Source organism: Labrus bergylta, chromosome 24, assembly GCF_963930695.1.
Source record: "Labrus bergylta chromosome 24, fLabBer1.1, whole genome shotgun sequence".
Taxonomy (NCBI): Eukaryota; Metazoa; Chordata; class Actinopteri; order Labriformes; family Labridae; genus Labrus; species Labrus bergylta.
Genome location: NC_089218.1, coordinates 7,753,036 through 7,778,420, shown reverse-complemented (window position 1 = coordinate 7,778,420; position 25,385 = coordinate 7,753,036). Strand labels below are relative to the sequence as shown.

General features: G+C 45.7%; 1 protein-coding gene across 2 annotated transcripts in view; it reads left to right on the top strand.

The window, feature by feature from the left end:
* Window positions 1–25,385, top strand: part of pard3ba (par-3 family cell polarity regulator beta a) — a 155,214-nt gene that overhangs the window by 121,086 nt on the left and 8,743 nt on the right. For both annotated transcript variants that reach the window (XM_065951802.1, XM_065951803.1), the window contains 2 exons: window positions 1,924–2,035; window positions 18,016–18,092. In XM_065951802.1, the coding sequence (XP_065807874.1) occupies window positions 1,924–2,035; window positions 18,016–18,092 (189 nt within the window). The remainder of the gene's footprint in view (window positions 1–1,923; window positions 2,036–18,015; window positions 18,093–25,385) is intronic.

Below are 25,385 nucleotides of genomic sequence, written 5' to 3'. Positions count from 1 at the left end.
TTCTTCTTTTCTTTGATGAGTTCGGGGTAATTAGGTTAAAAAACAAAAGTAAAGTCAGAGGTAGTGTTGTCTTCGAGACCATACTAACCGAGACCAGGACGACATACCAGAGACCAGAGTGCTCCTAGACCGAGACAAGACCAAGACCTTTAGGGGTGGAGACCGAGTCAAGACCAAGGCAGGACGAGAGTGAGACTATATCAAGACACCTAGGGATGTCCAAGTGCTCTTCCCAGACAAGACCGAATAAAAATGCTTACGATTTCAAGACCGAGACCTTCATGAAGCGGTGTCGAGACCACCTTCCGAGTATTACAACACTAGTACGAGGTCAGGTAAAGGTCGTACTTTAATTCTGGTGTAAACTTTAAGGATTGTTAAAATGAGACCTGATGAGTGTTGACTCACTCTTGGAGCCGGCCTCTAGTGGCCTGTAGAGGACCTGCACTTTTCTGACACTTCAGCTTTGGCATTCATTTATCAGCCATGGAGTCTGCCAACAAATACATTTGCACTTTGCAGATGAGCGTCCTGTTGCAGAAGTTTGCATGAGTCAGCCTCCTCTCCCCGCTGAGTCGTACAAAAGGTCGGCTGTATTAACCGAGGGTGCGTGTATGTATACCTGCACGAACAGAGGTGCAGAGCGCCATCCCTTATAGCGCATTACGAGTATTAACACAACACATTCCTGAGGTTGTCCTCACACAAACGCAAACACACACACACACACACACACTCGGGGCCTCAGCTAGATTTTCTAATTAAAGGCAGGGTCACAGGAGAGACTTAAACATGTAAGCTATGTACTTCACTAATGAACCTCTCCGTCTCTCGCTCGAGCCCGCTCTCTCTCTCTCTCACACACTCGGTAACGGTCAATATCTGCCCGGAGGTCAGACCATTAGGATGTGAGGCACAATTTGATTCAGCATGTGTGGGTGTTTATGTGACAGACAAAGGCCTTTTCTTTCTTTCTTTTTTTTTTAAAAAGATCCTGCAGCGTGTTTTTCTTCCCCCCTCTGTGTGTTTGGATGTGTGTATCTCCTGACAGGGTATCAGTGTCAATATTAGATTCCCTGTTTGCAATGCAGCCAGTAAACATAGATAAACGACAGCACAGTGTTGTACTTCGGTTGCACATCCGACAGGGATTATGCTCACTCAGACGCACACTTTTCCTCCCTTTTGTGTGTGTGTATCCATACATCCCCCGGCTCTGTACTCTCAGGTGTGCGCGGCTTATCTGGCATAAAGGTCCAACGCGCATGATGATGTTTCTCTTTAACTTTTGTCCTCATTCTGTCCTCTTTTTCTTTACTTTCTCGTCTTGCTTTCACCTTTTCCATTGGGGGGCTTGATCTTTTTATGTTGTCGTCTCGTCCCTGCGTCTGTGTGGACTTTAATTGAGGGGAGCGTCGCGTTGGCCTGTGTGACTTCCACATCCATCAAATGTTTCTATATACTATGTGTTTGTGGGTTTTTTTTTTTTTTGTGTGCCTTTTTTTTTTTCCACCTCGGTCGTCTCTGTCAGCTGTAGAAAGTTCAGTTGAGGCGGCGTTTTTTTTTCAGAGGCAGTGCTTTGTGGATATTATCTGTCTGCCTGTCAGTCTTCCTGCGCTGTCAAGGGTTGTCTCTGCAAAGCCAAAGAAACACCGGTGGATAGAACAAAGAATAAAAGTGAATGTACCATGTTCCACCTGGCTTTTCTTCACGTTTTAACAGTCTCTTAAAGTGAACAAAAATACAGCGTGATATATAAGAGTTAGACTGTGACTAACTAACTAACCATTTAGGATAAATACACCTGTGGTTTAAACATAACTGACTAAGAAAACTGATCCTTTTCTCTGGAATGTTTTCCCTGACGTTCTCTCTGAACACCAGCGTTATTCTCACCTCCGTCCCCTCTCCGTCTCTCCGCAGCGAGCCGCGTCTCCAGGGGCCGAGGAGAGAGTACCAGCAGGCCCGAGCTGCTCCAGGCTACGAGGAGCTGGAAGCAGCACGACGCAGAGTCCTGGAGAACGACCCGAACCGGGTGAGTTTGAACATCTGCGGACGTGCAGCCTAGTCAGGAAATGGGTTTGCAGCAAGACCGGATTTAGTCTCAGTGGACTCGAGTCTTAAAGAAGAAAGTTTTTGTGTTCATGTCTCCAGAGCACCTTCTGTGTTCCTGTGAACTCAGCGAGTTTCCCCCTGCTCCTCTCGGGCTATTTTCAGCCCTCTTGTTAACATTTTGAGGCTCCTCGTGCCACTGAGGCGGCGCCCGCTCTCCTCCTCATTTAGTTTATGGAGAGATCTATTGGAGCGGTGACATTTCCAACCGCCCTTTCCTTCCTGGCTCTATATATCACAACCTTTTTCTCTTTCTCATGCTCTTACCCTGTGGCCTCCGCATTCTTTTCGTCACGTTGTTGTTTCTTTTTCTTCTTTCGTCGAGAACAACAAAAGGCGTCAAAATCTCTCGCTCTCCGTTGCGTCTCTCTGCAAAGCTGCTCTGCTAAATGTCCTCGCATCGATCAGGCCTGAGGAATCATTTCATTTACCTCGGTACACTCTCCAACCTCGGCATACTCGCCACGGAGATCGATAGCCCTTTATCAGCCATTTTAGAATGGGATTTCTTTAATAGCGCGCCCAAGGATGCAGAAAATCACACTTTGATCCGATGAATCTGGCTGCAGCCAGTTTGTGAAGGCATTTCCCTAAAATGTATTTTTCAATACATGACACAACAGAGCAACGAGAGGAGCTGAGGCATCTGGGAAATATGGGATGGATTTACTGCCAGCATCGCCGATAACCAATCACCTGCCGCAGCCTGCCTCCTGCCGAGCTCACTTCCTCGCTTATTGTAGTCTCTGCTTATTGAGCACTGAAGCCCGGCCGACCAGTCTTCATTAGGCGCTCTCTTTACTCGCCGTCTTTGCTCTCTGCGAGGGCCTGAAGGGCTTTGTCACTCATTACACGTCCCCTGTGCAGCTCCTGTTTGTGCCTCAGTCTGCAAAGTAACTCTGACGCAATTAAAGCGCAGCGAGCGTGAGGCTCAACATCTTCTCTGATTGCTGTTTTTTTTTTTTTCCTCCTTCTTCTTTAAACCCCAAAAGAAGACAGCGACGGTGTCCACGGTGGGGAAACAGCGGCGTGTTCCTCCCCCGAGGAGCCTGATAATGAAACACCCCGATCACAATCACACACATACAGCGAGAAAAGAAACAGTCAAACACACAGGAAGTAATATTTGGTGCAAAGATGATAATGAGTGTTGTCTTGAAGCACAACATGATGGCTGCTTTGATTCTTTGGCTCCAGCTCATGGTTTCTTGAGTTGTTCTGCAGTCCTTTTGGAGAGGAAGAAAATCTGACAAATGAATCAAATCTGAATTTTCTAGCTTGTTGGTTTGGACTTAGAGGTTAGGAGGAGGACAAAAAGCACCTTGTACTGCCGTCAGGTTATAAATATTTCATCATTGGGTTCATGTGATCCCAACCAACACTCCAAACGTGGCACTAAATACTAAAGGGTCTGGCAAGAGTAACACCGAGAGATCAATCTGGCCGTTTGCGTTCACACATGCAGCTCCTCCTGGAGTTTTTCAGGAGATTTCTGAAAGTGTGAAAGCCCTGATAGATCCAGAACAGCAGAAGTTAAAGCTCTATTATGTAAATGCACACTTCCTGAAGAGACACTTTGTAGGTTTAGAATAAAACCAAACAGTATTTTATCCCTCAGTAGTCTTTCAAGTGCGGCTGCAAGTCTTCAGCAGACATGATGAAACTGAATCTTCAGTTCAACAGAAGTGTCCGTGCGCGACGTAGTGAAGACGTGATGGAGCGCTTTAATGTTTGTGTTGACGGTTGTTCTCCTTCAGGTGCTGACAAAGTGGAGTTTAAAGTGTCCACATGTTTCTGTTCACTAACACATCACTCCACACACACTTAAACTCTCTCTCTCTCTCTCTCTCTCTTTCACTCACTGTGTGGTACGAGAAGAGCGTGAATGCAGACCACTTGAGCGCGTTGCTCACTTCGTCCTTCAGCAGCCGCCTCCATCACCACACCGCGCTGCTCTTTTATACTTCTGCAGCCGTGAATGTTTAAAAGGGTTTTTTTTTTTTCTCTCTCTCTCTCTTTCTCTTTACAAGATCTCCACACAAGGCCAGGAGCGCCGTTTTCTCTCTGAGTGCTTCATGTGCAAAAAGGAGATGAGTGTGTGTGTCTCTTCAGTGTAGCACACTAACCTGAGCTGACACAAACAAAAGCTGGGATAAAAGACTGTTTAGAATATCTATTCATGTCTTTGTTTATTCTCCAAGCAGTCGTCTATCTGTGGTGGGGTTTTCCCTCTGTGTGTGTGTGTGTGTGTGTTGAGGATAATTGAAGTGTGTGTGCAGCTCTACACCTTCACGGTCCCTTCATGTCCCCCTTCCTCATTTTCCCTCCTCGTCCTTCATGTCTCTGTCCATCTCTCTGTCTCTAATTTGACCCGTCCTCCATGTTCCCCGTCTGTGGATAGGTCACACATGTAATTATGACAATCACGCTGTCCCCACCTGTCCCTTGTCTATTTCCTCTTTATGCTAATGACAGGCCCGCCGTAAAGCCTTGATGGCCAATTAAGCTGCAAAACTACACAAGCGCTCCTTTTCTTTTTATGGACTTTCTTTGTTCTAGGAGATGAGTCGAGGGATAACTTTTTCACCAGAAGCACGAGCGCTGGTGTCGAGAGTATTTGATTTCAGACTTTATTTAATTATCTGAAAAGTGGAAATGTATGTTTAATCCTTAACAGGGAAACTTTACGGATTGAGGGATACGCTTCCACAGAGTAAGGAGTCTTGTAAATAAGACGTGAATGATAAAGTGAGCTTACTATATGATCAGACAGTATGTCCTCCTTCTAACTTTAGATTCTGGTCCTGAATGATCTGGATTTGTTTGGACCAGAGAAGGTAGACGGCCTACACACTAGGGGTCAGAGTTACATATTGCTCCTTTAATTCTAACGACTTTTAGCTACATTGTCCTTTGTGTTGTTTATACCTGATCTGATTATCTTTCTCTTTAACTCTTCAGCAGTTTTCAAGCAGTAAAGGTTCTTAAGTATTTTCAGTTGTTCCTTCTTATCTTTTAAAGACGTGATCCCACTCTCACATTCATTCTTTCAGCCTATTTGCCCCCCTGTTGGTTGTGACAGACATCCCAACATGTTTACAGCCGACGCTCTGAGCACGATCCCTTCCTCACCTCCGCTCCCTGACGCCGCTGAACACCCGGGCAGCGTCACGTCAAACGCGCACGTTGTGTCTTTGTTCCCTGAGGCCTCCGGTTGTGTCGTGTCTCATGTTTATTGTGACGTAAATGTACTTTATGTGCATTTCCGCTGACCACGCATAATGTGACATCAGATGAGAATGAGTGATGCTGTAGTGAGTAGTTCAACAAAGACACACACACACACACACACACACACACACACACACACACACAGACCAACTCATGCATCTTATCTCCAACTCATTACCCTGTGAATCGTAAACAACAGTGGCAGCACATGTGACACCTTAATGAACACAGAAGTCACAGGGAAACCACACACACACCGCCACACACTCCGAGTCGTTATAAAACACACACACGCGCGCACTCAGAAGCACTCGCACAAGTCCAGATACGGCTTGTCAAGCGTTGCGCAGCTGTTTTTTTTTTTTTGCACTTCTCTCTAATGTTGTGCGTGTGGACATCCATCACCTTGATGATATTTTAATGTCACATCCTCGGGCTGTCTCAATCTCTTGCCCCAACTCTCTCACTTTTTCCCTCCCACACGTCGGCCATCACTTCATAAATAAACCCCCACATCATTAAGTAAACACGCAGCAGCCTGTCACTGTGATAGATGGCCTACACACACACACACACTCTCAGACACACACACACACACACACATATGCAGACGCTGGTGATCTGTGCGGGGGGTGCTTTGTGCCCACAGGCGAAAGACCCCGATGTTTTTTTGTTTTTTTTGTTGCTCCCAGAGTCCTAATGGATGCACACATTCTCATCTGTGGTGCTGATCCAAAGCTCAGTGTGAGGAATTAAGTCAGAAACGCACCATCAGCAGATTCTATTTGTGACGCATCAGCTGTATTCATCATGGACGTAGCCACCGTGGCGTCGCCATTGGTTCGTCGTCTGCCTTTTTGAAGTCTCAAGTTCAGCATTTTTTGCTACTGCTTATCTCGGCCTCCTGGAGCACAAAAGTTACCATATTTGGACCAGAGGGAGGAGCTGATGAATGGAGCTTTTTGCTTCATTTATCAAACACTAGTGCTTACCTATGTGCACTTTACAGATGTGCATACTGGTACAGATGATTACAGATATATGACTCTCTTCAGTTGCAGCCTTAAGTGGCCACTCGAGGAACTGCAGTGTTTGGCATTTTCTTTAGGCTTCTTTTTTCAGCCTTGGAGGTTTCTGCTTGATGTCATGGCAACACTCTTCAGGATGCTGCGGTAACATTTTGACATGTAGTTTTGTTTACTGGTGAGTCTGGTTGGCTCCCACCATGCCCCAGTGCCCGGCCGTCACTGCTTCCACCTGACAAGTGCCTGCTCTCGCCGCGCACCTTCTGCTGCGAACAATTCAGGGCCCCCGCTCACCGAGGACACACACTCACACAGAGAACCGGTGTAATGGATGTGCTGGCAGCCCCGTCCTGCTGTGTGCCTGCAGCAGGGGAGGCTGACACGAAGAAAAAAAAAATGGTTTAGCCCAGCAGAAAGCTGCTTATAAAGACGAGAGGGGCACCCATGGGAGAGGGAGAGGGAAGGGGAGTGGCAGCCAGTCAGACATATGTGCATAGAAAGAGTAGGAAAAGAGAGAAACATGACTGAGCAACAGAGCAGAGTCAAACCAAATAAGAGTTAAAGAGCAGCCTGAGGGGGAAGATGGGAAAGATGAGAAATAGCACATCTAACAGGGGAAGAAGCTACATTGGCACGAGGAGGAGGCAGATGGGATGGAGGAGCTGACAGACACATGGAGGCATTGACATAAACAAGTAAACGGATGAAGCAGGGGGAGGGAGAGAAGGAAAGGATGGTTTCAGGTGGTGTAAGACTGAAGCTGTGTCCTAGAACAGGATGTAAAACTAGAGACTATTAAAGTAGCAGAATCTTCTGGTGTATCTGTCTTCTAGGCCTGCGTCCCTCTGTGTGCAGTGATGCAGCCAAAAGAAGTACAGAGATCATACTGACATATAGTGGCTGCATCATCCACATTTATAGCGCAGAACCAGAAGTCTGCACTCTTTACTTTTGTTGCCAATCAAAAACCTTTTCTTCTATCGATAATAAAGTCATAGATCTCTAGCGAATAACAACAGAATAACAACAAACTAGTGACACACTGTGCCTCGTTTCTCGGTCTCCACTCTGTTGCTGTTGTATGAATTAGAAACTTTCCGAATAACCTGAAGAAGATGGAGATTCATAGACGAAGATGAGTTGGAAAAGACGAGCGTGGGAGGTCGGAAATGCTGCTTTTGTGCATATGGAAGAGAGTGAGAGAGAGGGAGCAGCTGGTCCGGGGGTGTTTCTCTGAAGGAGGCTTCACTAATGTTAGTCTAATGTTGGTGTTAATCAGGTTAGCATATGCCCTGTGTGTGTGTGTGTGTGTGTGTGTGTGTGTGTGTGTGTATTTGAGGTATCACCTGCACCAGTATAGTGCAGTGTATAGTGAGGAAAGAGATAAGGCCAGCACCACCAAGGATCTTTTTATTTCCTGCTGTCGCACTTCATTTCTTCTTCTTACACTCTCTCTCTCTCTCTCTCTCTCTCTCTCTCTCTCACACACACACACACACACACACACACACACACACACACACACACACACTCGTATACCCCTTGGGAAAGAAACTGCATTTGTAGCACTTGGAGCACCAAGCAAGTTGGATTAAGAGCTACTTTCTATTTTCACAAACATGCTTGCAGATTTTTGAAATGTGGTTTTCTGGACTGACTTCACACACATGCATTCACATAACCACTCACATCGGTATATTAAAGAGGATTTCCAGTATTTTTAAACATTATATACGAGCATATCCTGGGGACAAATAGGAGCAAAAAGTTTTCAAATGTCTCTGGTGGAAACCCTTACAGGCTGAGAAAACTTTGTAAATGTCCGACAACATTGCAGATCACATCCCTACAGAGATAGGCCTTTTTTTTTTTTTTTTAATGAAGGTGAGATGCTTTTCTTGAGCCACAGCTCAACAGCTGTCGGAGGAGATCAGCAGTCAGACTTTTCCGAGACACATGCTTTGAAAGATGACATTGTCGTCCAAATCAAAGCTGCTGCAACTTTTTCCAAAGCATTTTCTCATTTAGTCCCCAAAATGTGTAACAGGAGGTTTCAGTTTAAAAAAAGCAGGAAGTCCACTTAAACACCCCACCAAGCACTCATTCATACAGTATATATAGAAGTACACAAAGTGATTAAGGGTACAAGCAGAAGGTATCATACCACACACACACACACACACACACACACACACACACACTGAGTCACCATCAAAGGCCTGGAAACCTCAGTGTTAGCCAAACAGAAGCAGATTTTATTTTTATGTTCAAGGCTCCTCCAGTCAAACCCAGGCTGGAAGCACACATTGAAAACGTTTACAGAAAATCCCATAATTCAGTAATTACAAGAACGGCAGTCTCCTGATCCCAGCTTTCCTCATGAACCCCGCTCTGTCCCCCCCTCCCCTCCCTCTCCCCCCTCCCCCCCGCTCAGCATGAAAAAGTAAAACATACTCTTGTGTTTTCTGTCACACGCACTAAAAGCATCGACATCTGTCCCGATTAAAGACTCGCCCCGACTGTCCGCGCTCGCTGCTATTCATGGCTCGTGTAATTACACATGCAGCGCCACAAGTTAGTGTTTGGATCGTACAGCCATGAATTACTGTGAGCGGCTACTGGAAACACGCTGAACAGGAGCGAAATGATAGAGCAGAACTATAAGACGCCAGGTGACAGGAGGATGAATCAAGGAATGACCAGCAGCGCAGCAGAGATTGTTTCTATTTAAAAAACAACTCCATTACTGTCTAAGGTCAAAATATCATAAAAGCTCCACTTTGAACAGCCAGTGTGAAAGTGGCTAAATGTTGTTTCTGTTTCTAGTGCCTTGTGAAAATGCTGACTCCTTCAGCGAAAGAATGTAGAGACAGAGAGGCCAAGAATGGAGCTGCAGGTTCCTGCATTGTCATGGTTCCCTGCATAATATCAAACTTGCTGACCGCCTGCATTGTTTTGCATCACTTCCCTCTTTCATCTCGTTGCTTGATCGGCGCCAACAGGACCGCTTCCTCTCTCACCGTCTCAAACACACACACACACACACACACACAGGCTGAGACTCCTGCACAGCTCTGAACTCTTGCTCACACTCCCGGGAGACAAAAAAAAAAAAAAAAAAAAGACGAGAGTGAACATCTCAGCCGTGCGCGGTGTGTTTCCACCCACTGCCATCAAGTGTTTCTACACGTACACGTAGCGCACCTTTCCCTTCACAAAGCTACAATGAGTGATTCCATCCACGGACTCCTCCTCTCTGTCCTTGTCTCTCGGCTCATCCCTGAGGCTCAACGCACTCCTCTCTTTTTCTTTTAAGTCGCTTCATTCCGATGCTGCACCGCAACCGGGTTTGTTTTTTTTGTTTTTTTTCCAACCCCCTCTCTCTCCTCCCCATCTGGGCGGTTGACGGCCTACAGGGACTTATTTGGTGTCTGTCTTTATCCCCGCAGCTTGTCTCTGGCCTACAGGCAAACAGCAGAGTGTGATCTGTCTGCAAGTTGATAGAAATCTCCCATTCGCCTCCTCACTCGCGCCCGCTCTCACTTCAAAGCTTGTCACTTCTCTGTGTTCGGATTTAAGAAGGGGAAGTTCAGCGGGGTCAGCTCTGAGTGTGTGTCTTTTCTTTGCTGAGGTGCTCAGACACCGCTTCAAAAGAGGAGGTTGGATCACTCTCCTTACAATGCAGCACCGCAATGCTGATCAGTCTAAGCTGTAAGGGCAACAGTCACACACTCACTAAACATGTGCTGCATGGAAATAAAAACACCACAAGAAGATGTTCCTGTACTATGAAAGCAATCTATGAAACAGTGAATAATCTATATGATCAGACGTTAAGGAGACATGCTGATGTTGAAGTGCTGGCTTCTCGTGTCGACCCCGTATTAAGATACGGAGCTTTCTGAAACCGCAGCAGCTCTTCACAGAGGTTCTGGAGTTGCATCAAAGTACGTGAAGGTCAAACGCATCAACCTCACGACATTTACAGCAGGCCGTTGGAGGGCGTGAGGCGCTGGATCCACTCATCAAAGAGCTCAAAGAGCCCGTCTCTGGCGGTGGTGTCAACCCCCACATCCACAAATCTGTGACTGAAAGGACAACACTAGACCGAGCAGCCTGTTCTGAAACCAAACACAGAAGCATGACTCGACATAACCCAAGAGGGGGCTGGGCGGCTGGAAGATGTGTTGATGATATCGCTGCGTGTGTGTGTGTGTGTGTGTGTGTGTGTGTGTGTGTGTGTTGACTCTGATTCAAACATCACATCGCTCACAAACACACACTTTGTATGACTGTTGTTTCACCGCTTAGTGAGAAAAAATAACAATCTCTGCCTCTCTTTCTCACACACTCTTTGACAAACCTTTAGGGGGAGCAGAGAGGCAAAAAAAAGAAACGAGACCAGCCACACACACACACACACACACACACACACACACACACACACACACACACACACACACACACACACACACACACACACACACACGCTTGCAGGGGTATTTGGATGTTATTTCAGTGAACGGCGGGGAGGCGGACAAACCCGCAGAGAGGAGAGAGAGGAACATGAACACAGCTTCAGCAAATAAACAACACCCCATGGTCACTGCCACGGCCACACACACACACACACACACACACACACACATGGAAGACGTTTAAGACACATGTCGATTACAGCTTCCTGTTGGACAAAATGCAACCAGGTGCAGGTTCCCCCCCCTCTCTAACATCACAGGTAATTTTCCCTGATCGGGTTTGCAGGATGTTAATCATCAGTTAAAGTACATAAAACCTGATGTTCAAATCAGAGTAACCCAATTGAAAGACAAGTGCTTTATGTAACCACCAACCAGAAATCTTTGCTTCTAATAGCCACTTAAACAAATCCGACTCTCTCTCTCTCTCTCTCTCTCTCGTTCCGTTACCAAACACAGCTCTCAGGGCCGGTGACATCAGTTCATTTCCTGGTGAGCTCGTAAAACGTCCTTCCTGGATGTGTGGCCGGTCTGATGCGTGTAAACATGATCGCATTTGTTGTTGGGTTCACGCGAGAAGGTTTCACATTTAAAGCCAGAGAAAATGTAGTCGGACAGATGAACGCAGGAAAAGACGTCAAAAACTGGATCACCTTTCAAAATAAGACGGCACGCAATCTATAACCACTAGGTTCACCGGCGCCCCCCCCCCCCCCCGGGCTGTGAACTTTAACAACAAGTCTCAAAATGAGCCCAAAGCATTCGGTGATGGTAGTGCAGAGAAGGATGTGAACGATACCACGATGCCACACAGTGTCTAAAAGAGCAGCAAGGCTTTAGGCACTTTGCTGTTCTGACTTTCTTCCTGCTCCAGCGATGACTCACGATGACTCCCTTTTTTTTGTTTTGCTGACAGTGACATGTGACCTGTGACGTTATCATGATGTGCACACCGCAAAGTGATCGTCCAACAACGCTGTCAGCAGCTTCAAATGTGCAGCCATGCTTGCTTTGACTCTCCTGACTTATAATCTGAAATTAACTTTTTTTTTTCGGGGGGATGCAAAGGATTAAGATGCTCCCAATTTTCCATTGGTATGTGCGCCCTTTGGTCGATGACTGTCTGCTGTTGGCGATGGACGAGTTGTGTTGTCAATATGTCAAACCCTTCAGCCTTTGCTGGTCCCGTTCTCCGAATTGAATATGACTTCTATGCCACCTTAAGTAAAGTTTACTAGTTCACCATACCCATCATTAGTTCTTCTCTACCTCACATCAGTATTTTAATGAGTCGTTGATGATTAAATCAGTCAAGTGCATTTTAATCTGATAGAAATGCTGTGATCAAGTGAATGATTTTAATTTGATGTCACTCCGCATTGACATCCATTAATAGTTGTTCAAATTAACAAATCATATTTCCCCGTTGGAGTGCCGAAAACACAGAAAGAACAACAGCCTCGACGTCTAACGAGCAAAACAATTGTTTCCTCGCTACCTGTTGCTCCCTCACTCCGGAGATTGAAGCATCCATTCAAGATCTGAACCCAACTGTATGTAAATGTTAAAGCCATCCTGAGGTCAAGAGTTGAGGCCCGAGCGAACGCTAACAATGAGGACAATTACCAGCAGATTGGCCCATTACCAAAATAGACTGCATTCCAGTCTGAGTGTGTGTAACCTTTGGTCACTGCGTGTGTGTGTACCATCTGCTGCTAACGAGCTCAGAGTGAGCGGGGTCCAGGTGTGGGAGTGTTTAGTGTACTCTGGGGGGCCAGTGAGCCTCCTGTTTGAGATCCAATCACACGGAGCCTCCTAATGCAGCCTAATCCTCTGCACCAACGGGCTACTCCTGACTGCAGTGTGAACGAGCTGCTTTGACCTTTTTTTGGAGATTCAGTTGGTTACTAGTTTGGTATCCATGACAACAAGCCATCTCACAGGAACAGTACTGAACATTACTACTACTACTAGTACTGATTTCGAACATGAAGCTTTCTGATGGGGAAAACGAAAGAAACCGAAGGAAAGTCGCGCTCAAGGTGGATATTAACCTCCCATAAAAAGTTGCAAAACGGCTGATTGGAAGCCTCCAACGTAGCCATGGTAACTCAGGAGATGTTTCTGCAGCATGATGCTTTGTGCTCGTTTCTGTTGTTGTGCATTTCAGGGTTATTCTTAAACTGTCAAACATCTGGTGGCTGTATTAGTTTGACTCAAAAGTTCCTGATTTGCTTTCCATCCGACTTCTCACAAACTTTTCAGTTTTCCATCCTGTGCCGGCTCGTTCTCTCTCCCTCTCTATCTCATCTCCCTTCGGGGAGTCGGCTTCACCTCGTGACAGATTGATTTTTCGGGAGAAAGGGGAGCGTGGATTTGGGATGAGATCCACGACACGGTGCCAGTCAGGGCGCGATGGGGTGAAGCTGCCAGTAGGAGGTGGACTCGGGGTGGCAGGCGGAGGCTCCACGCTGAGCTGAGACACATGCTTAATTAGCATCTGAGATGGAGAGAGGGAGGAAAGGATGGATGGAGGAATAGATGGCAATACAGGAGACTAATTATGCCATTTGAAAGAAGACAGCAGAGGGAACTCAGTTTGGAAAAAGCAGATCGGAGCATCTCAGTGGCAGGATGAAAGCCCCGCTCAGGCATTGTGTCAAAGCACTTGGACTCTCATTTGAGGCTTATTGTATTTACGAGCATCGCAAATTTACAGCAAAGCCAAAAGGGCTCCAAGAAATCCATTTCCTGAGCTCCGACAATACTTTCTGATGAATGCGACAGCTGTGCTGCTCGAGATGATTGCTGCGCGAGTGTGTATGTGTGCTCCAGTACGTATCATCTGGCACTGTCAAAGCGCGGCTTTCTAATTTGGAAAAATGGAAAAGTGACTTTCCGCTCATTCACACACACACACACACACACACACACACACACACACACACACACACACACACACACACACACACACACACACACACACGAGCCAAGCATTCTGTCAGAGCGTTTGTCAGCTGGTGGATTGAAACTACACAATGACTCGACACAAATGGGCACTTTATAGAAAAGTCTGTTCTGATGTGTTGAAGCTCATTTGGTTCCCCGATGAGGAAAAAAAAAACATTCAAATCAATCTGAAGATCAGCTGATAGTGAGGTTAAGATGACACATCAATAATGCGCATGCACAAAACCAACATGTTCTCTCTCTGAACTTGTGAGAATCAGCGGCTTGACTGTGAATCGTGCACTTTTAAAAAGGTGTATCTGGCGCCGGTGGCCGAGTCCTATTAAACGGGAGCGCTGTGCTGTTTTCAAAACTTTACGGTGGCAACAATGACAGTCAATCAGAAGTCCCCCCCCCCCCTGTTTATTCGTTATTTATTTTGATCCACGGGCCACTCTGATGTCATGCGTGGGCTGGAGTTGGTCCCCGGAGCATTTGGGCCACTGACCATCTCTGCTGTGTTTGACGTGTTGGGAGTGAGAACTGGCAGACACAACCGCAGTGAACTCCAACGTTAATAAAGTCTCTTCCAGTTTCACCACATGACCCTCATGAGAAAAAGGAAATTCCCTCCTGTGTGTGTGTGTGTGTGTGTGTGTGTGTGTGTGTGTGTGTGTGTGTGTGTGTGTGGTGGTCTGGCATCGACTTTAAAGAGAACCTGGCTCTCTCTCAGCTACCGTCTGCGCAAGACATTAACTTCCCCTCTGATAACCACCGACTCACAGGACACATATGCATTAACCATAGACGCACACATTGCTGTGGATGATGTCACCGGGTTCAGGACGAGGACGTGGACGTGGAACCGGCGTTGCATGCGAGGTATGACGATGTCATCATCGCTCGGCGATCGCAGCTCCCTCAGAAGTCTGACTGCTGAAGTGAAGTTTTCACTGCAAACATGGGTGAATTTCATTTTGCTGTTTTACCAGTTGCCATGGTGAGAGTGATGCTTGCTCTGTGTGTTTGTTTACTGGCGTGCGTGCGTGTGGGAAAGCGACAGCAGTGTTACAAGGCGCATCATCTGACTCTGAAGGGGGTTCAGCATGAAAAGCATCCATATGATCGACAGCGATAATGTGTGTGTGTGTGTGTGTAAGTTAATAAAGCAGACCCCTGGCTTCAGGCTGTTATGTTAATACAATCATTGGACAAAGAATTTCACTCGTTCTACCTAAACATATATTTCCTCCCCTCCTCATCACTCTCTTCCCTCTCAATTTTTTTTCTCCCCCGCTTCACCGTCAGAAGATGTATTACACCTTGTTCAACACACACACACACACACGCAGAAGGTCTTCCACCTGAGTCCCAGCGTCTTGCTGAGACTAATGCCCCCTTTACCTCACATTATGCATCTCTTTGCATAATGTTCCCATCACACACACACACACACACACACACACACACACACACACACATGCTCTCATCCAGAGATGGAGCGTTCCCTTTCCCGACATCATATTAAAACCCGCGCACATGCCTTCCCCCGACTACCATAACATTAACACACACACACACACACACACACACACACACACACACACACACACACACACACACACACACACACACACACACACACACACACACACACACACACACACACACACACACACACACACACACACACACACACACACACACAAAGCCACTTTCCAGCCCCAGCCTTGGGTCTGATGTGCGCTCCCATTCAGAGACATTACGGCTCGCTACATTACGGAGACATGCTAATGACACCTGCTAATGCTCCGCGGCTACATCCACATGCAGAATGAGTTTGAACTCGTACGTTAATGCAAAACAGCGACAGACTGATCCCTGCATGGAGTCATTTAGCCTCTTCATCTTTATCCTGTGTGTGTGTGTGTGTGTGTGTGTGTGTGTGAGTGAGTGATATTAAATTCTGTGCATGTGGGTGTTGTAGCGCTTTGATAGCCGTGATCAAACGTATCTCTGTTTGCCTCTTTCGACGTCCGTGTTTGCGTCTGCCAAACCTGCGATCGCTTATGTACACACATGCATGTCAGTTTATTGTACATGTGGCTGCCTCTCTGTATTTGACCATCATGCTTGGCGAGTGTATGTAAAGCCGCAGGGGGGGGGAGGGGGGGCGAATGGCGTGTTTGACCGCTGAAACGTCCACTGAGTAAACAGCCTGTGTTTGTATGTGAACCCAGATTACAGATAATTGAAACTGTATGCTCTCTCTCTCTCCCCCAGCGTTCCTCCTCTGTCCGCCTGCGGGGACGGCCCCCTTTTTTTAAAGCCTCTTTTATTGTCTTAACCAAAGATCGTTTTCAATCTTATGCAACAAAGACTTTAAAAAAAAAAAACACATCTGTTTCCCAACGTAGTTCCCTCAATTCTCACATATAAACCATTACAGCCTCTCTCCCCTTAGTCCAGATACTGAAAATCAAATGCAGGGGTAAACATGATATTTTTAAACCTTGGCTCAGAGTTTTTTGGAATCGCTCCAGAAGATAACTTAAGACAGCGGCTATGAAAAAGGGCAGTAATGGCTGCAGCATAACATCAAAGTGTGTCCTCACTTGACATATGCACAACTTTCCTCCTCAAGATTTTTCTGAATTCTTGTGGGGGGGGGTTTGTGGAAAGTGCGAACATGTCTCCCCCTTCCAAATCTCCAATCAATTCCATTCTAATCCAACCATTCTTTGCGCCGTCGTGCCCTGGATCAAAACATCTGCATTCATCTTGTTTCTCCACTCATTTGTCCACCATCTTCCTCTCTAATTTGTCACCCATCTGTAAGTAATCGTGCGGAGCACAAGGTGACGGAACAGAAGTTTATCCTGCTGAGAACAAGCTGACTAAATCGCCTGTGACTGTCCTGCTCCCTCACCGCATGACGCCTTTTAATCCACAGCTGTTTGCCAACAAAAAAGAAGACAATGAAGAAGAAGAAGAAGGGAGTGGGCTGGTTCTACTGTTTTGGCTTTTCAGTGTGTATGGAAAATTACCAGAAACACGTCAGAGTACCAAACATTTCCACATTTATTTGAGTGTTTTGCAGGAGAGTTTTTTTGGCCGTCAGTTCCCCGACCGCCTGCTCTGGATGTCATGTTTTTTTTACGAGGATGTGTTTGCATGTAGCGTGCACACACACATGTTCTTTAAAGGGGCACGGTGCTTACATGTCCTCCCATGTGTTTACGTTACCACATGATTTCTCCCTTTCTTGTTTCTCCTTTTTTTTTTTTTTGCGTTGAAACCACTCGACTTCAAACCGACACATGCATGCTTTGAATGCTTCATTCACATCCTCTGAGTAAAAATAAGCATCGGGCTGAAATATCGCCGAGGTTAAAAACAGCCTGCAGACCATGGGTGGTCTCCAGCCACGAGGTTCAAGTTCCTCGAATGGTCTGCAAACAGCTCATTAACACATTTTCCTTTCCCTTAAATCTCTTCCTGAGTGACTTCCTTTAAAGCGTGATTTGACTTCAAGGCCGTACTCCTGATGGATGTTTTAGTCTAAATACTGAAACTACCCAAAAGACTTTTAAGAAATGAAGGTAGCCTCTTGGTTTCTAGAAGTGCCTTTAATCTGAATTCTTCTTAATGGTCATCAAGGGGCGACTCCAGTGGTTGTAGTAGTATAGAAAGTTCTGAGTAAATACCTTTAGCTTGTTTTATGACCTCAGTAAACACAATTAATCCTAATGAGTTCATGGTTTAAATCTCTTGTTTCACGTCTTCTTCAACACTTCCATATATAGCAGTCGACGGGTGGCTACCTGCAAAAGTCACCCAGGATGGAGACACAGAAACGCCTCTCCAACCAGTCATCCCAATATGTTCCTTTTTGTTCTAAAAAAAAAAAAAAAAAAAGACAAAACAGATTGCATTGACAAAACCGAGCAAAATGCTTCAATCAGTGCCTCAAAAAAATACATCAACAAAGCAATGGATGAGGACACAATGGCTGCGTCCATCACTATGAGACTTGAATGTTTGAATGGTTATTTAAACTTTGCACCAACATGAGACCCGTCTTTGTTGATGCAGAAGTTTGTGTGTCTTGAGACTGAAAAAAAGAATCAAATCTTCTTAACGGACAATAAAACTGTGTTCTGCTCACAAAATCCTGACTTTGTTTGTTTTTTTTCCCCTCGTCGTGTGTGTCCTCACAGATGGCGCCCAGAGGAGCCGAATCTCGTCCTGCGAGAGTCTTTGAAGACGCGGACCGACAGTACGGCACACAGCCCAGGTGAGGACCCTCTTTGTGTGTCTTATTCCTCATGCAGGAAATGAAGGGATAACTTCTGGACCCTCCCTCCCTTTGTGTCTCCCTCAATCACACACACACACACACACACACACACACACACACACGGCACAGACTAATCCTCTTTGGAGCTTATAATTAAATCTGGAGTGTTTGCCTTGGGAGTGTCTACTCATCCCAGGAATAGGAGCGTTCAACTCTCCGGAGAGCGGGGCACAGGCAGGAGGATCTCACACACACACACACACACACACACTAACACCGACACACACAGCTTGCTCTCATGAAGGATGTATAACCTCTAGTGTGGGTTTAATGCAACTGCACATGCTCCTCTTATTTATTGAATAAGCCACATGTTTACACAGATACCTCTTCTGTTCTCCACACTAGTGTTCTCCACAGCGCTCATACGTCACACAGGAATATGGCCTGACTATATTATGTGAAATGTAAGCAGCCCAGCGGCTAAGTGGAGCGTGGAGTGTCGAGGAAAGTGAGAGGAGGAGAAAAGAGAGGGGACACCGGGATGGAGAGAGAGAGAGAGAGAGAGAGGGTGGAACAGTGAGAAAAAGAGAAGAGTCATTTCATGGGTTATTGCTCCTCCTGATATGACAGGCACCACGGAGCGCACACATCATGAGGGCTCAGGCCGGGAGGAGAGTCTGGGAGACATGAAGGGGGAAGCAGAGAGTTAAGTCAACTGTTACTGCGGAGACAAACCCAAATGGAGACAAACAGACGGAGAGAGCCTTCGAGGGCCTTTGACAGCGCAGTCCAAACTGAACTTCTGTGCGGAGACGCAGAACAAGAAGAGAGCGTGAGCCATCGTTAGAGTTGAAACTTGAAACTCTCTGTCGTAAAGGCTGCAAAGCTGAAAACCTTCCAAACCATTCAGACCTGCATGAACTAAAACTACAGTCTGCATTTTCATATCGGAATCATTAACACACTGCAGATAATAATGAACAGAATATGTGAGCTAAGTGAGCTACGAGGCACACAGGGGCCCCCCCAAGTGGTTTACTAAGTTTTCATTGGTCAGTAAGTCCAGGAAGAAAACACTTACTTAGCTAAAGATAAAGATAAACTTTATTGATCCCCCGTGGGGGAAATTTGTGCATTACAGCAGCTCCAGAAAACAGGGGACGGGAATATACTTATAAAAAATAAAAATAGAAGTTAAAAACAGATCAAACATATTTACATCATTTAAATAAAAAAAAATACAATAATGTAAAAAATACAATAATGTAAAAAGATACAATAATGTAAAAAATACAATAATGTAAAAACATACAATAATGTAAAAAATACAATAATGTAAAAAATACAATAATGTAAAAAAATACAATAATGTAAAAAAAATACAATAATGTAAATGTAAAATTACAGAGTAACTTGTTAAGCTAGTTTTCGTCTTTTCTCATGTTGTTATTTGACAAACCTTTTCATTAAGACAGGTAGTGCTGCTGGTTGCAAAAGAACAGATTTACAAACACAAGAGTTAAAGTTAAAGTTAAATTAGTAGAGAGTGTCCAGACCGTGATGAAGCAGTTGTGAAATTAGATATCGCTCTTGTTTCTTTTAAAATCCCACAAGAGGACAGCAGGTTCAGGCTACGATAAAGATGCTTTTGTAAGTAATGATGTTTGATCGAGTAGCAGCCACATTCTCCGGCTCTTACGTCTTGCACATGAAGATGATAAATACGGTTTATCTCCTCTTTGAAGTATTTTTAGGCACAACACTCGTAGGAAATCTTCAGTTTTGAAATGTATATGGCACAGTGAACATGCTGCAGGGGACACTTCCTCGGCAGGAGAGCCACAGAAGTGCCAGATCGACTGTGAACACTACTCAAACTCATATGTTTTGTGTTCTTAGTTTTGATGTTCCTGTAAAGATAAATCACAGCTCCTCTGTCCCCAACACTCCCCCGACTCCCCCCTGAACATAAATACAGAGAGAGGAGGAGGAGGAGAGGACGCAAATATATTCCCGGAATGGGTTTTTTTTTTTTTCATTGGAGGAAAAAACTGGAGAAAAAGGGAGAGCAGACACTGCAGTGAATTGAATGCATTTTTCAAAGTGGAGCTGAACTTTGTGCAAAATCCCCCCGGGGGCCGCCATTATTGAAAGCCATTTCCTCTCAAAATGAGTGCGGCTCCACCATTGGCCTGGCTCTCATTAGCATACATTTGGCCTGCCTTTGTGTGGAGCCGGCTGGGGCTGCAGCTGGAGGGGTGGGAGTGAAGGAGGTGTGTGTGCGTGTGTGTGTGTGTGTGTGTGTGTGCGTGCGTGGACAGTGCTGGAGATGTGGTGAAGCACCTCACAGATGGGAGAATATGCAGAGAGAGTGGAGGAGAGGTAAGAGTCAGGAGGATGGGAATGAAATGGAGACAGAATTTAGGCTTTCAGGCAGACATTTGAATATTTCACTCTCAGTCTCTCAGTGTTACTACAGTAACCAGCAGTATGTCCACACACACTTCTGACACAAACAGGCTGGTAAGGCTTTTAAAGATGATGTTTTTCCAAATATTAGAAGAGTTTTGTGCATTTTCTTCTCCAATCAGCTTACATCATTTTGACTCAGTTTGGGTCCAAATGACAAATATGAGATTCAGATGACAGCTATAAAACAGACTAAGAGTTAAAAGAGTTTGTTTTGTGTTTTTCTCTGACTTCTTTGTTTGAAATAGTTCGCCTCAGATTCAACACAATACAAATGAGCGAGCTGATCTATGCAGTCGTAGAGCAGCAACTCCCGTGTCCTGTAGTGTCAAATGGTTATTCTTGCCAATTGAATCTGGCGCTTCAACAAGGGAGATGCAACGCTGGTGTCTGGCTGCTTCTCTTCAACAAAAAGTTCAGTCTATGTACATATAGATATGTTTTTTTCAATCCAGTCGGATCACTATCACCTTTGATCTCGTGGTGTGAGTTGTTGCTTTTTGGGCCGAGGAGAGTGAAGTAAAACTTGCCCCCTTTCTGTTTGGGTCTACTTCCAAAATCTGAGCTTGTCAGTTGTCAGTTTTGATCGGATACACCCTGAATGATGACACTGCAGCAATTTAAGCCCCTCCCACATCTGACCTCTTAATCAATCTGCAGGAGCAATTCCAGAACTCTTCTTGTACCTGGATCCACCACAAATCCCACAGGATGGTAAAATCGAGCCTAGTTTTAAAGGACCACAAGTTCCCTTCATAATATGCAGCATATTCCCTTTTTCTCACAGTAAAACAAAAACAGAGCAGCACGTCAGACTTTCCCTTTCACTTCTTAATTGAGTTGGAAAATGTTTCTCGACACAATCCTGCAGTCCAAAGTACAGACTCGTTTTACCCAGGTCTGTCTGGCTGTTCCCCCCCTTTTCAAATCAAGAGTAAACCCTGGACCTTTAGGACTGGCTGCCAAAGTCGAGGGGCTGATGGAAAAAGAAGTGGACCTCAGTCTGAGACTTTTTTTTTTGCTGAGGGCTACAGCGCAGCAGCCAACGAGAGAAGCCGAAGTCTGGGAAAGCGGATTTGGAAAGAGAGCTGAAAGTGGCAGCGTCGAGAGCTTTGCCCCAGGGAGGGTGATAGTGCTACTTTGGCTCAAACTCCCCCTCTCCATTGGCCATTAACGGTGGGGTGCAGCTCAGCCTGCGGATAGGCTCAGTGCTTGGGGACACACACACAAATGCACGCACACACACACACGGCCATATGGAGAACATTAACGTCATTACCAATTCAAAGCAGCAGGTCATGGGCGCGGCGACCCAGCCCCGGGTTATCCAATCAGGGCACCTTCTGACCCACTCCCCCAAGGTGATTGGATTAGGGGGCCGGTTTGGCGCGGAAACGTTGCTGGCCGGGGCTGATAATTGGCTGATTAATGTGCAGCCGACGGCCAGTCAGCCAGAGAGCGCAGGGCTCAAACCAGTGGACTAAAGTGGCCTTTTGAAGCTCTGGTCACACATGGACAACAGAAAGGAACACATAGTTTATATAGGAGAGGCAACACAAGTGAAGTCTAATGGACCCAACATGCATCCAACACCAAGTGTTCTTTTTGAATCCATGTGGATCACTATCACCTCCCGGTTTGCCGTCCATCATTATAAGAAGCCGTTCAGGTTTATTCATGAGAAGCGGCCGAATGCTCGACAGAACTCTCCTCCACCTCCTTATAAATCCACAGGCAACATCTTGATTGTCCTGAGCATGTTGAGTATCCTCCGGTGTGTGGCAGAGTGTCCCTTAAGGACTCTCTTCTGACCTTCCTGAAAAGTGTTCTCACTTAAAGGCACTTGTCACACTTCCAGCCACTTGGGCACATGGACCCTCTCACCCCCCAGATAGACCCTTCATAAGCCGAGTCAGGACTGGACCGAATAATGACTCAGCACGGCGTGGAGTGAAAGCAATTTGTTGATTAGAAACAGAAAGAATAAATCAGGAAAGATGAGAAGAAGATTAAAAAAGAAAGTCTCGTATTTACTCATTTGTTTCTGACTCTAAAACCGTCGCTCCTACCTCGCACGGTCGACTGGTTGTATATTTCTGAGCTCTGTTATTATTTTAGCGCGGTAATAATGTTACAGCTCGCAGTTTGGAGCTCTCAATGATTTAATACGGGTTTTTTCAAGGTCAGCTGAGAAATCACATTTTCTCCCGCGCTCGCCTCGTCTTTATTAAAACCAAATCGTGCTTCTCACAGTTTCATAAGCGATCAACAGTTTCCCCACATGCTGCCGTCCAGCTGTCGAATGACTCACTTTCAAACTCAGCCCGACTCCGTTAGAGTTATTGTCTCCGTAACTCATTTAATTTCTCGCGTCCTGGAGAGCTCGGGCATTTTTTTGAAAATAGTTTTACCCCAGAACAGCTGCTGATATCTTTCCAGGACCCTCTGTGATTGGTTTAAAGGTGACATGACCCATCATTGTTAAATAAGCACCCCAAGAGCATCTGAAGCAATGTGCGGATTATTTCCTTTGATTTCCCACGAGGCGTCCTGACCCGTCTCTTATTTGCGGGCCCTTTTATGAAGGAAAAGAGGCCGCTGGTGTGCAGAGGTGGCTCTGTTTGTCCAGCTAACGGGGTTTGGGCTCAGACAGAAGAAAAGGTAATGGAATCAGCGGTAGGAAATGAAAGGGCTTAAGGCAGCTCTACCGCTGGCTCTACCTGTTTACAATAACTTCTCTTCTTCTGCTCTCTGCATTTTTCCCTGATTCCATCAATCCTTCCGTCTGCTTTCTTACGTCGCTTCTGTTTATATCTCTCTGACGTCTCCTCGCATCTCGTCTTCCCACGGTCTCTCAGGTCTCTATATGGGAAAATGAAATCGCGGCTTTATAAATAAAACAAAAGATATACACTCGGAGGCCTCGGCGCTCCCCGTGAGCTCCGAGAGAAACACAAAGACTGTCATGTACCAGTCTGCGTGACGCTCAGTCCGCAAATACAGACGGACAGGCAGATCTGTGGAGGAGACGCAGGAGTCATCTTGAATTCAAATGTTCTTTTCTTTGCACTTTGAGCAGAACAGAAAAGACTCAGGTGGCCGTTTCTTTGACGTCACGCTCAAGTTGTGTAATCAAAAGGACAATGTGGTTCGGATGTGTTCTAGGGTGAAAGTCCTTCAAAAATAGAGAATTAGTGGACTAGGATTATGTCACCACGATAGATTGTTTAATATAAACATGATAGTAGTGTTGTAGTCAAGACCTCACTATTCAAGACCAAGACAAACCCAAGACCAGAGTGCTACAAGACCGAGACAAGATCAAGACCAAGATGTTTAGGGATAGAGACCGAGTCAAGATGTTTAGGGATAGAGACCGAGTCAAGATCAAGACCAAGACATTTAGGGATAGAGACCGAGTCAAGATGTTTAGGGATAGAGACCGAGTCAAGATCAAGACCAAGACATTTAGGGATAGAGACCGAGTCAAGATCAAGACCAAGACATTTAGGGATAGAGATCAAGTCAAGATCAAGACCAAGATGTTTAGGGATAGAGACCGAGTCAAGATGTTTAGGGATAGAGACCGAGTCAAGATCAAGATGTTTAGGGATAGAGACCGAGTCAAGACCAAGATGTTTAGGGATAGAGACCGAGTCAAGATCAAGATGTTTAGGGATAGAGACCGAGTCAAGATCATGACCAAGATGTTTAGGGATAGAGACCGAGTCAAGACCAAGATCAAGATGTTTAGGGATAGAGACCGAGTCAAGATCATGACCAAGATGTTTAGGGATAGAGACCGAGTCAAGACCAAGATGTTTAGGGATAGAGACCGAGTCAAGACCAAGATGTTTAGGGATAGAGACCGAGTCAAGACCAAGATGTTTAGGGATAGAGACCGAGTCAAGACCAAGATGTTTAGGGATTGGCTGAATGCTACCGTTAGCTGATCGAGCTAGCTGCTGTGACACCAATTACGTGTTGTTTAATCTCTAATATAAACGGCTCAATGTCCAGTACTTTCCTCCTCACGTATATCTTCAGTTTCTGTTGGTGTAATGATCATGATTTGTTAGACGTCTTGTGTTTTATAGCATCCTTTCATAAATCCTCCGAGCTCAGAGAAATGTGGGCGACTGTGTAGATTCTGCAAACTGGAAAACAGTGAACTCAGTTTGAACCATGAAGAATCTAAGAAGCTGAGTATGAGATGTTGAGATCCTTAAGGAAAGCATCTGTTTCTGTCGTTAACTGTAACTTTCCTGCTCTCCCTCGGCACGTCTCTGTTACATGATTACTCTTACCTCCTCTGTAATGGCTGCTTGTGAGACTTTTGGTGGTCCAGGAATGTCCTTAACTTTTGTCCTGTTGTAATCTTTATAAATGGCTCTGGATTAGAATGCTTTTAAATGTGCAAATCATTCAAATGAAATGACACAGAGAGGTGATTATGGATGCTTTTCTGAAGCATGACATCACCAACCTGATGAATGAGTCTTAAACGTTCCTGAGAGCTTTCTGAGAGAGTTTACGTTCAGTCTGTTTGTCCTGCTGCCTCCCGTCTCTCCTCACCTTCTCATTTCCAAACCAAAGCTCCCACGCTGCACTTCTACCTGCCGCCGCTTCTGCACACACTCCCTGTCACCGCTCAGCATATACGCAGCAGACAGTGTAAACACGGGCCCATTTAGATGAAGCGCGCGTCAAGGTGAGAGCCAATTTCCACTGCTGCTGCTGGTGTTGTCGTAGCCTGGTTTGATTAGCAGCGCTGCCTCGGCGGCCGGGGCCAAAGCAGCTAATGGTTTCCTCCGCTGT